General features: G+C 34.2%; 1 protein-coding gene across 1 annotated transcript in view; it reads right to left on the bottom strand.

The window, feature by feature from the left end:
• Nucleotides 1–16,911, bottom strand: part of DNAI4 (dynein axonemal intermediate chain 4) — a 97,135-nt gene that overhangs the window by 14,904 nt on the left and 65,320 nt on the right. The window contains 5 exon segments of the mRNA XM_028102371.2: nucleotides 340–461; nucleotides 765–922; nucleotides 2,656–2,807; nucleotides 4,027–4,113; nucleotides 8,568–8,779. Of these exon segments, the coding sequence (XP_027958172.2) occupies nucleotides 340–461; nucleotides 765–922; nucleotides 2,656–2,807; nucleotides 4,027–4,113; nucleotides 8,568–8,779 (731 nt within the window).

The following is a 16,911-nucleotide window of genomic DNA, read 5'->3' as shown; positions in this document are numbered from 1 at the left end:
TAGTAGATTTGGTTTCTATCAATATGACAAAGTAGCAGAACACCCAAGAGGAGCAAGGAGGGGCATTCAAGTTAAACATGAAGTTGTAAAGAGAATCCTTCCACAGTTCCTCAGAAATACAGACCTTTCCTCCAGAAAGCAGATAAAGACATGGTACAGCCAACTAGAAGGGGCCGCTCTACCTTAGTTTGGCAACTATGTCTATATTTGTTTTATTTTTACTTACAAGGCACAATATTTATTAACATGCTAAAACTTTGCCTTGCTTTATATCTTAATACACTTCAATTACTGGAAGTTGTTATATGCAATAGTACATAATGGATTGAGATAATTTACCTTAGGATGAAAAGCAAAACACATTCCAGGAGCCTGTCGAGATATCAGAGCTTCACCTTTTTTTTCCTTTTCCCCTCCCTTTTTGCTGCTGCTCGCAGTAGTTCGCCTCAAACGCATCAAATCTTTATTTAAAGAAAAAAAATGTATCTTATTTACCACATGAAAGAGTATTGTATATATAATGTGTGTCCCATACAAAGAAGAGTATGATTTCTGCCATCTTTTGCATGTGATTAGGTTAAAATTAGCAAATACCAGAACAAGATGCTTAGAAAAACAATGACAAAGCCCAGTTTTTTTTCTTATGTAGCTAAACCAAAATTGGCCACCTCTTACACATGACTCACTAGAAACCTTAAGGCAACACATAACAAGAGAAAGATAATTGATTGCTAAATATATATACATGTATATATTCTTTTTACCATGACAGTCTAGTCCTTTCCGTATAACCCATTTGGAGATTCTTCCATCTGCTGATACAGAAACGAGTATTTCTCTTTTGTCATCACCTGTTGTCCCTCGATCTTGTTCTATCCATTGTAGTTGCCATACAGGTGCCAAATGTTTTTGAGGTGATTCACTAAAATGGGGAAAAGCACTAAATATAGAATCATTGTCATAATTTTTAAAAGGACATGAGTCTCAGTCATAAGGACAGCTCCCTGGAGCACTGTGACCTACTTATAGAATGATGCCTTTATTATTCAAAATTGGACTTTTACTTTAAGTATTTCAAAAAATGGGGAAAATAATCATTTTGTCATGTATTTTTTTGTTTTTCTCATTTCTTACAAAAGGAAAATTTCACTGCCTTTAATTATATTAACTGCCATAACAGAAATACAAAAGAAAATATTTTCTTTCTTTTCAGAATATATTTTCCTTACTCTATTCATTTACTTTTTCCTAGATAAGTTATGTAAATTTATTTTGGACACATTGAGTATAAGTATCTTTACCTTTATAAGGATTTTTTTCATAGCTTAAATGAATAAATTATTTAAGTCTTATTTAAATAAACAATTACCTCACCTTTCTTTCTATGTTTCAGGTTTGCCCATTGGCTTGGGTCTCTATATGGCCAGATTTAACATTTTTCTGAAGAATTAAAATCGCTTCTCAGATTTCTGACTGCTTTCCTATCAGAATAATGGGTTGCTCTGTTCATAGTACTGACTCCCTTGATTTTTTTTATGCAAATCTTCCAAAGCAATAGTTCTGACTCTTTTAAAAATCATATAGTTTTGATTATTTGGTAAAAGTTATAGACCATCTTCCCAGAAACAAGCACAAAGGCCCATGCTTATAAAACCATGCAAATAATTTCCAAGTTAAGCTTAAGGACCCTGCTTTATGCCTATTTTCAGCTCTAGCTAAGTTTATTCAAACACTAATATAAATATACTACTTCATTTTTGCCCCAGTGGTATCTGATCTATTACAAAAACCTAACATATTCAATATTTTTCACTTTTCACTTTTTTATTTTCTCAATACACTTACTCATTCATTCATTTATTTTTAATCAAATACTTACTATAATCCTACTACATGCCTGATATTATGTGACAGGCCAAGGATACAAAAATAAGACTTAATCCTTGACTTCAAATTGCTTACAGCTCTTCAGGAAGATATATATGTAAACAATATATATACAGTATAATAACTGCTATGATAACTAATACAAATGCACAGAAGAATGGAATGGGAAGGTTATGTGGCAGGGGTGACACCAAAGTAATAAAGGGTACAAACTTTCAGTTACAAGATGAATAAGTTCTAGAGATATAATATACAGTATGATGATCATAGTTAATAATACTGTGCTATATACTTGGGAAATTTGCTAAGAGAGTAGATCTTAACTGTTCTCACCACATACACAAAAAGGTAACCATGTGAGGTGACAGATGTATTAATCAATTTGATTGTAGTAAACATTCCACAATGTATACATATATTAAATAATTACATTGTACCCCTTAAAAAATCACATTGTGTGACCTAAATGTATACAATTTTTATTTGTCAATTATACCTCAATAAAGCTGGGGAAATTTAAAAAATTTTTTTAAAAGAATAAGCATAAACTGTCAAGGAAGGTTGGTGAGGTGGACAGAGAACATGCAGATTTTAGAATAAGAACATTCCAGCTAGAGAGAAAATATGAGGAATTTTTAAATGTCTGAAAAAATAATGGTATCACTCTCAGTAACAACATAAACTTTCACTCAAAACTAAAAACATTAAATTTTTACTTTTCCCTAAAAAAGCACATATTATATATTTACCTAATTCTTGGATTCTCACCTACTATCCAGAACCGGAACATTGCTGTCGCTCTGCACATTATAAATGGCAATGGTGCCATTGTGATAGCCAACTGCTAAAAGATTAGGTGCTCCAATTGAGAAATCCACAGCAGTCACTCCATATGGACTCTGATAAATGCGTTCTGGCCACTGAACAAAAAAATTGTATTACATTTTAAACTTGGTTTTGCAGGCCATAAAAGAGTATAATGGTGGCTGAATGGTGGATTGTCTGGTGACAGGGGAAACGTAAGAGCTAGTCTACATTCAGTTACTCTTCTCCTCCTAACTTCTAGTATAGATGAGAACAAAAGGTCAATTAGTCATTTCCTTTACTTTGGTGCATCCTCAGAGTGCAATAATTTTAAGAAATACAGCATGGCCTTCTCCAATAAGTATCATATTTTGTTAATCTTTCAGCAGGATTTGTATGATCATCATAGATCACCTTCATTAAGAAACAAATAATGGGCTCCAAACAAATTAGCTAGCAATGTTCCTATCTTCCAGCATCTGTGTCAGATGCTTGGATTATCTAGACATTTCAAAACAGTGGATAGAAGAAGCTCGAAAAAAACTCTCTAAGGTAGTCTTTTCCTCAACTTTGTGAAGAGTTTTATTGTTTTGTTTTGTTTAAAGTCTAATCTAACTCCTTTCCTGCTTCTAATAATCTATGTGGAAAAGAAGGTAACTTACTGATTATGGATCTTATATCAGTCCTTCCACATGTTTAAAATTGCTTCTTCCTTCCTTTCTTTTACTCTATATAAACCCAGCTTCCTAATAGACTGGGGCTATTTATAAAAGCTCTAATCATTTTTTCCCCCTCTGACCCTTTTTTTAAGTTTTCTACTTCACATTTCAGTTATTAATTAAAACTAATGTAAAGCTGCAAAGTAACATATTGACTACAACTGTTTGACAAAAAACACGATTGATTCTTATTCTTGAAAAATTCATGCTAATAACATGGTCATATTCATCTATTTCATGTATTCAGGAGAGCAGAAATCTATCTTATAAGGCGATGATTTATTCATACATTAAGAAACAGCCCAGTATTAAATGAAACATAATTTTCAAAGGACTCTCATTTGCAAATTTATTCTTCATTTTGATAAAAAATAATGGTTCAATTCTGGATCATCAGATCTAACAACACATAGTAAATGCTCAATAAATATTTATTGAATGAATTTACCCTACACATCAACAAAAACAAATTTTAATTCTTACAGATTTAAACCAGAGAAAATAAAGTCTTCCTTGGTCACTTTTTTGACTTTAATTATCACATAAAACTAGGTACTTTATGAGAATTATGTCAATATTTAATTGAATAAAAATGGGTTTATTCCTATTTGGTTACCATAGGATTCTTTATTGACCAGCAGCAAGCCAATCCTCTTTTTTGCTCTTTAAATCCAAAGTGCCCATAGCCAACAGCCAAAAGATCCTGAAAACCAGCAAAGTATGTTTAAAATAAGAGAAGATGGCATAAAAATATTGGGAAATATATAAAGATGCATATTAATGAACTGTGTTAAAAACAGCAATAAGACATTTCTATTGAGAAAAAAGTACCAGTCTACCATCTATTTTTACTTTACACCTCCATCTTCCAAAACAAAATAATAATCATCATATTTTCAGACTAATGAATATCTAAAAAAAACCAATTGCTAAAAAGTTCTTTTATATATTGAGATAATCTTCCAAGATTATATTACTACATTATAATGTTTTGTGGGTTTTTGAGAATGACCTAATTATTTCAAATATAAAGACAGGGTGCCATGAACTGAATTGTGTCTCTTTTCTTAAAATTCATGTGTTGCAGTCTTAATCATCAATATCATTATTTTGAGGATAGAGCTTTCAGGAGGTAACCAGGGTTAAATGAGGTCATAAGGGTCATAATCTTAATCCAATGGGATTGGTGGATATAAAAAGAGGAAGAGACACGAGAGCTCTCTCTTTCCACCATGTGAGAGCACAGCAAGAAGGTGGCCATCTGCAAGCCAGGAAGAGAGCCTTCACCCAGAACCAAATCAGCCAGCACCTTGATCCTAAACTTCCTGGCCTCCAGAACTACAAGATAATACATTTCTGTTTTTTAACGCAGCCAGTCTAGGTATTTTGTTATGGTACCCCAAACTGATTAATAAAGCAGGTCATTTCAAGAAATGCTTATAGACAAAAATTTAATAACTGACCAAACCCAGCCTCTTCTTTGTAATCAGAATACCTTTATCAAAAATATATTATATTTTTTGCCACAATCCTATTTTCAAGCCAACATCATCTCTCTATAATTTCCTCTGTCTTAAACCACTCTTCACCACTATTCCTTTTACCCTGACATGGAAAAGCTTTTATTAATCTCTTCTAGACTCAGCATAGGCACCACTTCCTCTCAGAAGCATTCATGAGCCTCTCTTATGTATTCCCACAGCACTATTTATTTTCCTTATTAAAGCACATAGAGACCATTATACAGGCAGGGTCTATGTATGACTAAATTGCTACTGCAACTCTAGTGCCTTATCAGAGTTCCTGGCACAGAGTGAATGTTCAATAAGTATTTGTAGAATGAATTAATAAATATGATAGATGCTGTTTGTCATATTTTTTAGCTTCACTAAAAATTATTTAACTTTAATCTCAATAGCAATATATTAACTTTTAAAATGCTAGTATATTTAGTTTCTAAAAATGATTTATCTGTCTTTATCACACAGTTATTATTGATTATTAAATCTCACTTATCTAACAAGATGTTTCCAAATATAGTTTTATAAAGGCCAATCCATACTAAAATGTATTTTATGTTATTAAAAAATAATGTGCATAACTTAAATAATGTTTACACAGGTTTCCATAAAAATGATTACAGAACTTCTGTTTTTTAATAACCATAACAATGAGCATATTTGCATATAACACATAAGGTGTGGCAGTAAAATAATAAGGCTAATTCTTAAACATACATAGTACAATGCAGTTTAAACAAACAAATTAGTTTTGACCACTTAAAAATACACTAAATGTGCTATTGTGAGCACTGTGAATTGTGTAAGACTGTTGAATCACAGACCTGTACCTCTGAAACAAATAATACATTATATGTTAAAAAAAAAAAAAAGAAGAAGAAGAAGAAGATAGCAGAAAGGGAAAAATGAAGGGGGTGGAAATCGGAGGGAGAGATGAACCATGAGAGACTATGGACTCTGAGAAACAAACAGGGTTTTAGAGGGGAGGGGGGTGGGGGGATGGGTTAGCCTGGGGTGGGTATTAAAGAGGGCATTACTGCACAGAGCACTGGGTGTTATATGCTAACAATGAATCATGGAACATTACATCAAAAACTAATGATGTAATGTATGGTGATTAACATAACATAATAAAAAAATACACTAAATATCCATTCCAAAGATATTGTCATTATACAAAAAGTTTTTGGAATCCCTAATTGAGAATCATGTCTTGAGAAGCAGTTTATAAACCCCAGGAGAAAATAAGTCTCGTTACTCTATAATCATCTCTTTTTTTTTATTAAAGAGAAGAGGGGGGAGGGACAGAAAGAGACTCTTTAAGCAGGCTCCATGCCCAGCGTGGAGCCTGACTCAGGGCTCAGTCTCACAGCCCTGAGATCAAGACGTGAGCCAAAATCAAGAGTCAGACACTTAACCAACTGAGCCACCCAGTCGCCCCTATAATCATCTCTTTTTTAAAAGCAAACATACCATTCCTACCTTAATGATTCATATAATTTGCCTCAAGATGATTTTTGGTGGCAGTGCAGTTGAGAGCAAGAACCCTGGAGCCAGATGTTTGGGTTTGAATTCCAGCTGTTTCACTTACTAGTTGTGTAACTTTGGGCATTTAACAGATGTGTAACTTTGGGCAAGTTATTTATCCTTTTTGTACTTCAGTTTCCTCATCAACATATTGGGTAAAATAGTACCTAACTCAAGAGTTGTTGTGTTAATACAAGTAAAGTGCTAGCAATAGCACCTGGGATATAGTAAGTGCTATTTAAATATTTGCTATTATTGGTAGTAATAGTTAATTTTAGGAACCTCAAAATTATTTTGCACATTTTCAGAGTCACTAGATTAAGTATATACTTCTGAATATGATTAAGAAAAATATAAATTTTGGTATTCTATGGTAAAATAATCTTCGACAAAGCAGGAAAAAACATCCACTGGAAAAAAGACAGTCTCTTCAATAAATGGTGCTGGGAAAATCGGACAGCTATATACAGAAGAATGAAACTCGGCCATTCTCTTACACCATACACAAAGATAAACTCAAAATGGATGAAAGACCTCAATGTGAGACAGGAATCCATCAAAATCCTAGAGAACATAGGCAGTAACCTCTTCGACATAGGCCACAGCAACTTCTTTCAAGACATGTCTCCAAAGGCAAGGGAAACAAAAGCAAAAATGAACTTTTGGGACTTCATCAAGATAAAAAGCTTCTGCACAGCAAAGGAAACAATCAACAAAACAAAGAGGCAATCCACAGAATGGGAGAAGATATTTGCAAATGACACTACAGATAAAAGGCTAATATCCAAGATCTATAAAGAACTCAAACTCAACACCCCAAAAAACAAATAATCAAGTCAAAAAATAGGCAGAAGACACGAACAGACACTTCTCTAAAGAAGACATACAAATGGCTAACAGACACATGAAAAAATGTTCATTATCATTAGCCATCAGGGAAATTCAAATCAAAACCACATTGAGATACCACCTTACACCAGTTAGAATGGCAAAAATTGACAAGGCAAGAAACAACAAATGTTGGAGAAGTTGTGGAGAAAGGGGAACCCTCTTTCACTGTTGGTGGGAATGCAAGTTGGTACAGCCACTTTGGAAAACAGTGTGGAGGTTCCTCAAAAAGTTAAAAATAGAGCTACCCTATGACCCAGCAATTGCACTACTAGGTGTTTACCCCAAAGACACAGATGTAGTGAAAAGAAGGGCCACGTGACCCCAATGTTCATAGCAGCAATGTCCACAATAGCCAAACTGTGGAAAGAGCCAAGATGCCCTTCAACAGATAAATGGATAAAGATGATGTGGTCCATATATACAATGGAATATTACTCAGCCATCAGAAAGGATGAATACCCAACTTTTACATCAACATGGATGGGACTGGAGGAGATTATGCTAAGTGAAATAAGTCAAGCAGAGAAGGTCAATTATCATATGATTTCACTTATTTGTAGAACATTAGGAATAGCATAGAGGACATTAGGAGAAGGAAGGGAAAAATGAAGGGGGGAAATCGGAGGGGGAGACGAATGGACTCTGAGAAACAAACTGTGGGTTCTAGAGGGGAGGGGGGTGGGGGGATGGGTTAGCTCGGTGATGGGTATTAAGGAGGGCACGTACTGCATGGAGCACTGGCTGTTATACACAAACAATGAATCATGGAACACTACATCAAAAACTAATGATGTACTGTATGGTGACTAATATAATTAAAAAACAAAAAAAATTATATAGACATATTGTTAAAGAAAGTATATTAAAAGCAAAATTAATTAAAAAATTGGGTACATGAGTTTGATATATCTGAAATCAATTATATATTATCTTCTGGTTTAATTTTCAGTATCTGATATGGATTCAGAGAATACCATGTCCCAAGTACATCTCTTAAAATAAAAATACGATGTTTTCATATTAAAGGAGAAAAAAATTATTTTATAACTATTTTTATTTTCCACTTTTTGAAACATGACCTTGTTGTAAAGGGATGTTAAAACTCTGGTTTATGTCAATTAAAATCCCTTGTCTAAAATCTGAGAAAAAAAAATCTTCATTAGTACTTGATAGTCACCTTTACATGATAAAGATAGAATTTTTAAAATGTTCAACTTACAGGATTTGTTTTATTCCAGGCAAGGCTGCTCACATTAAGACCTTTGGTTAAGTCACAGGAAAAGGACCAAAGTCGTTCCAAATTGGCTGGTATTGTTGACTGTTCTGTACCTATTTCTCTTTCTTCTTCCTCTTCCTTCTTAACCTCTTCCTCTGTCTCTTGTTCAAGTTTTTCACCTTCTAAAAAGTCTTCAGGTTCTTCAAGTTCTGGTTCTAAAATTAAATCACAAAAAGAGTTTATTGTCCTCTATACCTGCAGGAGCCCACCAAAGGCTCCAAACAGCATCTCTATGAGACACTTCAAGCACCACTGAATCTGCTGGAACATAGGGCCCAAGTGACAGGGCATTGTGAATGACTGCCTGGACCTGTTATAGAATCCTCCGTTGTTCTGGGCCCCACTCAAAGCTAACACCTTTTCAGTTCACTCGTAAATGAGCTGGAATAATACGTCCAAAGGTGGAATATGTTGCCTCCAAGGAACAAAGAAGTCTACTAGGCATTGTAACTTTTTTTGGTTCTAAGAGGGGCCAGATGAAGCAACTTATCCTTCACCTCGGTAGGTATATCTTGATATACCCCATACCACCAGACCCTTGGAAATTTCACTGAGGTGGAAAGCCCCTAAAAATTTTTATCAGATTTATTTCTCACCCTTGGGCATGCTAATGCCTTACCAATAAGTCTACTTCTTGTTCACCAGTTCCAATCAGCATAATATCATCAATGTAATGGACCAATGTGATATTTTGTTGAAGGAAAAAGTACCTGCAGACTAAATTATGACATAAAGCTGAAGAGTTGACACAACTCCAAGGTAGGGCAGTGAAGGTGTATTGCTGGCCTGGCTAACTGAAAGCAAGCGGTTTCCAGTGGTTTTTATCAACAGGTATTGGGGGGAAAAAGGCATTTTCTGTGTCAATAGTTACATACCAGTTACCAGGGGATGTGTTAATTTGCTCTGGCAATGAAACAACATCTGGAACAGCAACTGCAATTGGAGTCAACACTTGGTGAAGTTCACAATAATCCACCATTATTTCCCAAGATCCTGTGTTTTCTATGCAGGCAAAATGATTAGTTGAATGGGGGATATGATGGGAGTCAATACTCCTGCATCTTTCAAGTCCTTGATGGTAGCATTAATCTCTACAATCCCTCCAGAAATGTGGTATTGCTTTGGTTTACTATTTTCATAGGTAGAGGTAGGCCTAGTGGCTTCTATTTAGCCATTTCCTACCATAATAGCCCTCATTCCACAGGTCAAGGGTAAACACAGGGATTCTGCTGGTTGCTAAATATTTCTATTCCAAAGTATACATTCTGAAACAGGGGAAATAACTACAGGATGGGTTCAGTGACCCACTAGACCCACTAGAAGATGGACTTGAGCTAAAATTCCATTGATTACCTGACCTTTCTAAGTCCTTATCTGGCTAGTAGACCACAGTGATGTTTTGGGTCTTGTGAAGTTAGTGTCTGTTCAAAGCTAGTGTCCAGTAATCCTTGAAATTTCTGATTGTTTCCTTTCCCCCAATGCATATCACCCTGATAAAAGACTATAGGTCCCTCTGGGGAAAGCTGAGAGAAATATTAACAGTATATATTTTCAACAGTATAGTGGGATATCTCCCCTTTATTCAAGGAATTCTGGGTCTGAAAACTGACTCAATTATAGCAATTGCTTAAAGGGCTATGATTTTGCTTTGGTATTTCAAGTTATACTTCTGCTCACTTGACTCTTCTGTTTATATAGATCATATAAGAATTTAGGAGGAGACCGCCTTTTATGGGCTGAACTGTGTCTCCCTAAAATTCATATATTGAAGCCCTAATCCCCAGTACCTTAGAGTGTAATGGAGACAAAGGCTTTAAAGAAGTGATGAAGTTAAAACAAGGTCATTACTTTGGGTCCTAATCAAATATGACTGCTATCTTTATAAGAAAAGGAATTTTAGACACATCAAGAGACACAAGGGATGCACATACACAGAGAAAAAACCATGTAAAGAGACTCCAAGAGGATAGCCATCTGCAAGCCAAGAAGAGAGGCCTCAGAGGAAACCAACTCTGTTCACACCTCAGTTGTGGGCTTCCAGCCTCCAGAATTATGAGAAAGTAAATTTCTGTTGTGTAAGCCACCCAGTTTGTGGTATTTTGTTATGGCAGCCCTATTAAACCAATACAGCACCTACCTATTTCTCTTCTAGGGACACGATGATCAACTAGCCAATACCATGGGTTTCTGTGAGTCAGACTATTCTGATTTCTGCTAAATCCACCCTAACATCTGATAAATCCACCCTAACATTCCAATCTCCCTAAGCCTTTGGATACCTTTCTCTATAGTGTCCCAAAGTAGTTTTGACATTTCAACTTCATTTAGTGGAAACCACATTTTGGTCTAATATTAGCAAACAAGGAAGGAAGGAAGGAAAGAGAGAGAGAGAGAGAAAGAAATAAAGAGAAAGGAAGGAAGGAAGGGAGGGACGGAGGAAAGAAAGGAAGAAAAGGAAGAAAAGGGAGAAAAGGAAGGAAGGAAGGAAGGAAGGAAGGAAGGAAGGAAGGAAGGAAGGAAGGAAGGAAGGAAGGAAGGAAGGAAGGAAAGAAGGAAGGAAGGAAAGAAGGAAGGAAGGAAGGAAGGAAGAAAGGAAGGAAGGAAGGAAGGAAGGAAGGAAGGAAGGAAGGAAGGAAGGAAGGGCCAAACTGAACTAATTAGAGCCACTTCTAATCCCCTGAGCTACAACACTGAGTCCAGAATCTCTGCTTAGTGGACCCATACCAGTAAATTTGGCCTGATGTAACTTTATATTCCTTCCATTATTACCCTACACCCTTAATATCTATTCCCACATTATAATCGCTATTCCCAGGTTTCTGCCTGTATAAATTGGAAAAATCAGCAGTCAGTTCTCCAAGAAGTCATAACAACTCAAAAATGTATATAGACCTAACAAAATACATGAAACAAAAAACAATAGATCTGAAAAGAGAAATAAACAAATCCACAATTATAGTTCAGATTTCAACACTCCTATCTTAATAACTGATAGAACAGGTAGGCAGAAAATCAGTAAGTATACAGATAAACTGAACATCACTATTAACCATCTTGACCTAATGACATTTATAGAACATTACATCCCAAAACACCAGAATACATATTCTTCCCAAGTGTCATAGCAAATTCTTTAAGATAGACCATATTATGGATCATAAACAAACAAAAAAACCTTAACAAATCTAAAAGAATAGAAATCAAAGTATATTCCCAGACCATAATGGAATTAAATAAGAAATTAATAACAGAACTATAGCTAGAAAATCCCAAAATATGTGGATATTAAGCACCACATTTATAAATAACACATGGGTCAATGAAGACGTCTCAAAAGAAATTTTAAAAATATTTAATGAAATGAAAATACAACATATCAAAGTATTATAAGAGTCAGCTAAAGCAGTGCTTAGAAGGCATATTTTAGGAAAGAAGAAAATTAAATATATATTTTACATGTGATCCACCTATTTACTCCTAGGTATTGACCCAAGAGAGAGGAAAGCAAATGTCCAAGCAAAGACTTGTATACAAATATTCATGCCAACCTTATTTGTAATGGTCCCAAACTGGAAATAAATATTAATCAACAGGTGAAAGAATAAACACAGTGCATGATATTCATACAATGGAATAATCATCAGTAATAAAAAGAAATGAACTACTGATACATACTACATTAGTGAACCTGAAAAGAATTTTGCTGAGTGAAAAGAAGCCAGATAAATAAGAGTGCATAATGTATGATTACATTTATATAAAATTCTAGGAAATACAAACTAATCTATATAGGGATATAAAGCAAATCAGTGGTTTCTTAAGGATGAGGGAGGGGCAAGGAGGAACAGGAAGGAAGGATTCTAAAGGACATGAAGAAAAATTTGAGGGTGATGAATACATTCATTACCATTATACATCATTTTATATATCAACAATTGTGGTGGTATGTTAAAGTTTATTAAATTGTATACTTTAAATATGTGCCATTTATTGTATGTCACTTACACCTCAATAGCTGTTAAGAAATAACAGTGGTATGGCAAAAAAAAAAAAAAAGAAATAACAGTGGTATATCACTCTTTAAATGAACCCAAGATAATATAAATACTGCAGCACTTTTTAATTGTGAGAAAATTCATTGATATGCATAGATTTTAGCTGTATAGTTTAATGAATTTTGATAAATAGACACACCAATGTAACCAACACACCAGTCAAGATAGAGAACATATCCATCAACCAAAAAAGTTTCCTCATGCTACTTTCCAGTTAAGGTCAACCCACCACAGCCAAGCACTGGTTTGATTTCTATCACCTCAGATTAGTCTTGTTTGTGATAACATATCACATAAATGGGTTTGTTGGTATGTATTCTTTTGTGTCTGGCTTCTTTCACACAAAAATGTTTTTGAGGTCCATCAAGGTGTATGTAAGTAGTTCATTTTTATTGCTGAATTATGCTCCATCATTTGTTTATGCATTGACCTGTTGATGGATATCTGGGCTGTTTCCCAGTTTGGGGCTATTATGAATAAATTGCTATGAGCATTCTTACATAAGCTTTTTTTGCAGACATATGTTTTCTTTTCTTGGGTGAATACCCAGGGACAGGATTATTGGATAATTGGGTGGATCTATACTTAACATTTTAAGAAACTTCCCAGCAGACTTCCAACATGGTTGCACAATTTTATACTCCCACAACAATATATAAAAAAACCCAGTTACTCCATATTCTTGCTTGGTGTTGTCAGTCTTTTTAATTTTAGCCATCTCAACTAGTGTATAGTGGCATTTTGTTATGGTTTCAACTTGTATTTCCTTGACAACAAATTATGTTTGGTACCTTTTAAGGTATCTATTTATCATTCATGTATATTTTTAGTGAAATTTCTGTTCAAATCTTTTGCCTACTTTTTATTAGACTGTCTATGTTTTTTATAGGTTGTATGTGTCTTTTACATATTCCTAATTTATGTCTTTGGACAGATGTATATTGTAAACACATTCTTCTAGACTGTTATTGCATTTTTTTCCCTTAACAGTGTTATTCAAAGAGCAGACATTTTAACTACCGTGAAAGCCTTATCAATTTTTTTCTTTCATGTCTTGGGATTTTTATGTATTAAATAATCTTTTCTTATGCTAAGATCACAAACATTTTCTCTTTTGTCTTCTTCTAGAACTTTTTAGTTTTAATTTTTATATTTAAATCTATAGCCTATTCTGAGTTAATTTATATGTATGATATGACATGGGGGTTGAGGTTCATTTTTTCCTCCCTCATATGGATGTCCAATTGTTTCAGCACCATTTATGAAAAGATCAGTCTTTTTAAATTAATTCACCTTGGCATATTTGTCAAAAATCAAGTGACTATATAGGTCTGTGTTTATTTCTGGACTCACACACTACTCTATCCCAGCCATCTGTATGTCTGCCCTTTGACAAATACCACATTTCCTACATTACTGTAGCTTTATAGCAAATTGCTTGTGATCAGATAGGGTAAGTCCTTCGATTTTATTCTTTTGTTTCAAAATTGAATTTGTTATTCTAGTTCGTTTTCTTTGCCATATAAAATTTGTGATTTTGACAATTTAATTATCTTTAAAAAATTTTTAAATAGTAAGAAATGTCTCTTACTTTCACTCACATTTTCCAATTCTAGCACTCCATTAGTTTGTGTAGATCCTAATTTCTGTTATTTTTTATCAGTCTGAAGGACTTCCTTTAACATTTCTTGCAATGCTTGTCTGCTGGCAATGAATTCTCTAAGCTTTTGTTTGTCAGAACATGCTTTTATTTCACCTCGATTTCTGGATATTTTCTCTAGGTGTAGAATATTTTAGCACAGTAAAAATGTCATTGCATTGTCTTCTGGCTTCTGATGAGAAATAAGGTCATTATTAGCTTTATTCCCCAAATGTCATGTATTTTCTCTGGCAACTTTTAAGATTTTTTGACATATTAGTTATGATGTGCCTCAATGTGGTTTTCATTGTGTTTATCTTGTTTAGGTTTCATTGAGCTTCTAATAATTGGTTTAAGATTTTTTTCAAGTATGGAAAATTTTCAGCTACCCTTTCTTCAAATATTTTTCTGCTTCTCCTCCTCTCTTTTCCACTACTACAATCCCAATTTCATGTATGTTAAGTCATATGACCTTGTAACACAGGTCACTAAGGCTCTTTTCTCTTTTCTTTTTTTCAAGCCTTATTTCTCTCTGTACTTCAATTTGGAATGTTCCTATTGCTTTGTCTTTAAGCTCACTGATACTGATCTTCTGCAGTTTTTAGTATTCTGATAAGACCATCCAGTGAACTTTTCATTTCAAGTATTATATTTTTCAATTCTAGAAGTTCCATTTGGTTCTGTATGTAGTTTTCATTGTTTTACTGATTATATTCTTATTTCCCTTTAAATCCTTAAGTATATGTTAATAGCTTTTTCTTTAACAGAATTTTTTTGAGGAGTTTTAGGTTCACAGAAAAAATTGAACTTAGAGAAAGTTCCTCTACAATCAAACCCAGATATATGCACAGCCTCCCTCAAAATCATTGTCCTGCACCAGTGATACATTTGTTATAATCAGTGAACCCACAATGACAAATCGTTATCACCCAAACTCTATAGTTTACATTAGGGTTCACTCCTGCTGTGCACATTCTAAGTGTTTGTACAAATGTACAATGACATGTACTCACCATTATAGTATCATAGAGAGTAGTTTCACTGCTCTAAAGATCTTATGTGCTCTGCCCATTCATTCCTCCCAGCCCTCAATTCCCCGGCAACCAATGGTCTTTTTACTGTCTCCATATTTTTGTCTTTTCCAGAATGTCATACATTTGGAACCATACCATATAATTGCCTTTTTAGACTGGCTTCTTTCATTTAGTAATATGCATTTAAGTTTTCTCCACATCCATTCATGGCTTGAAAATTTATTTCTTTTTTGTGCTGAATAATATTGCATTGTCCGGATATGCAATGATTTATTTATCCATTCACCTACTGAAGGAGATCTTGGTTACTCCCACATTTTGGCAATTATCAATAAAACTGCTGTAACCATTTGTGTGCAGGTTTTTGTGAGTATATAAGTACTCAACCACATTGGGTAAATACTAAGGAGTGTGATTATTGACCATATGGTAACAGTATGTTTAGTTTTGTAAGAAACTGCCAAATTGTCTTCCAAAGTGGTTAAACCATTCATTGTGCAATCCCACAAGCATTGAATGAGAGTTCTTGTTCCATATCTTTGCCAGTATTGGTTGTGTCAGTGTTTTGGATTTTCATCATTCTAATAGGTGTGTAGTGGTATCTCATTGTTGTTTTAGTTTACAATTCCCTAATGAGATATGATGTTGAGCATCTTTTTATATGCTCATTTGCCATGTATATATTTTTTTGGGGGGGGGAGTGTCTGTTAAGGTCTTTTGCCCATTTTTTGATCATGTTGTTTTTTATTATTGAGTTTTAAGAAATATTTGTATGTTTTGGATGAGTCCTTTAATAGATATATCTTTTGTAAATATTTTCTCCAGTCTGTGACTTAACTTCTCATTCTCCTAACAATGCCTTTTACAGAGGAGAAGTTTATCATGCCTTTGGTGTTAAATCTCCAAAGTCATTGCCATACTCTAAGATCATTTAGATTTTCTCCTATGTTGACTTCTAGGAGTTCTGTAGTTTTGCATCTTACATTGAAGTCTATGACCTATTTTGGGTTAATTTTTGTGAATAATATAAGGTCCGTGTCTGGATTCTTTATTTTGCATGTAAATGACCAGTTGCTTCAGTACCATTGGTTGAAAAGACTACCTTTTCTCCATTGTATTGCCTTTCCTCTTTTGCCAAAGATCAGTTGACTATAATTATGTGGATCTATTTGGGGGCTCTTTATTCTGTTCTGCTGATCTATGTGTCTATTCTTTTGCAGGTACCACACTGCCTTGACTACTATAGCTTTATAAGTCTTGAAGTCAGATAGTGTGGGTCCTCCAGCTGTGTTCTTCTCCTTCAATATTGTGTTGGCCATCCTGGGTATCCTGGACAAAATTCAACACCCATTTATCTTTGAAAATGGTTAGAAAACTAGAAAGAGAGGAAATTTCCTCAAACCAACAAAAGGCATCTACAAAAAATTATACTTAACATCATATTTAATGACAAAATATTGAATACTTTTTCTTAAGTTTAGGAATAAGACAAAGATATTTGTAATCTTGGGGCAGACAAAGATATCTTAGAGAAGACATGGAAAACATTAACTACAAAA

The sequence above is a fragment of the Eumetopias jubatus genome, unplaced genomic scaffold (genome assembly GCF_037043125.1).
Source record: "Eumetopias jubatus isolate StellerSeaLion01/CBP00866 unplaced genomic scaffold, mEumJub1_p1.0 scaffold_4, whole genome shotgun sequence".
NCBI classification, from domain to species: domain Eukaryota; kingdom Metazoa; phylum Chordata; class Mammalia; order Carnivora; family Otariidae; genus Eumetopias; species Eumetopias jubatus.
The sequence above is the reverse complement of the archived record's forward strand: the minus strand, read 5'-3'. Positions and strand labels throughout refer to the sequence as shown.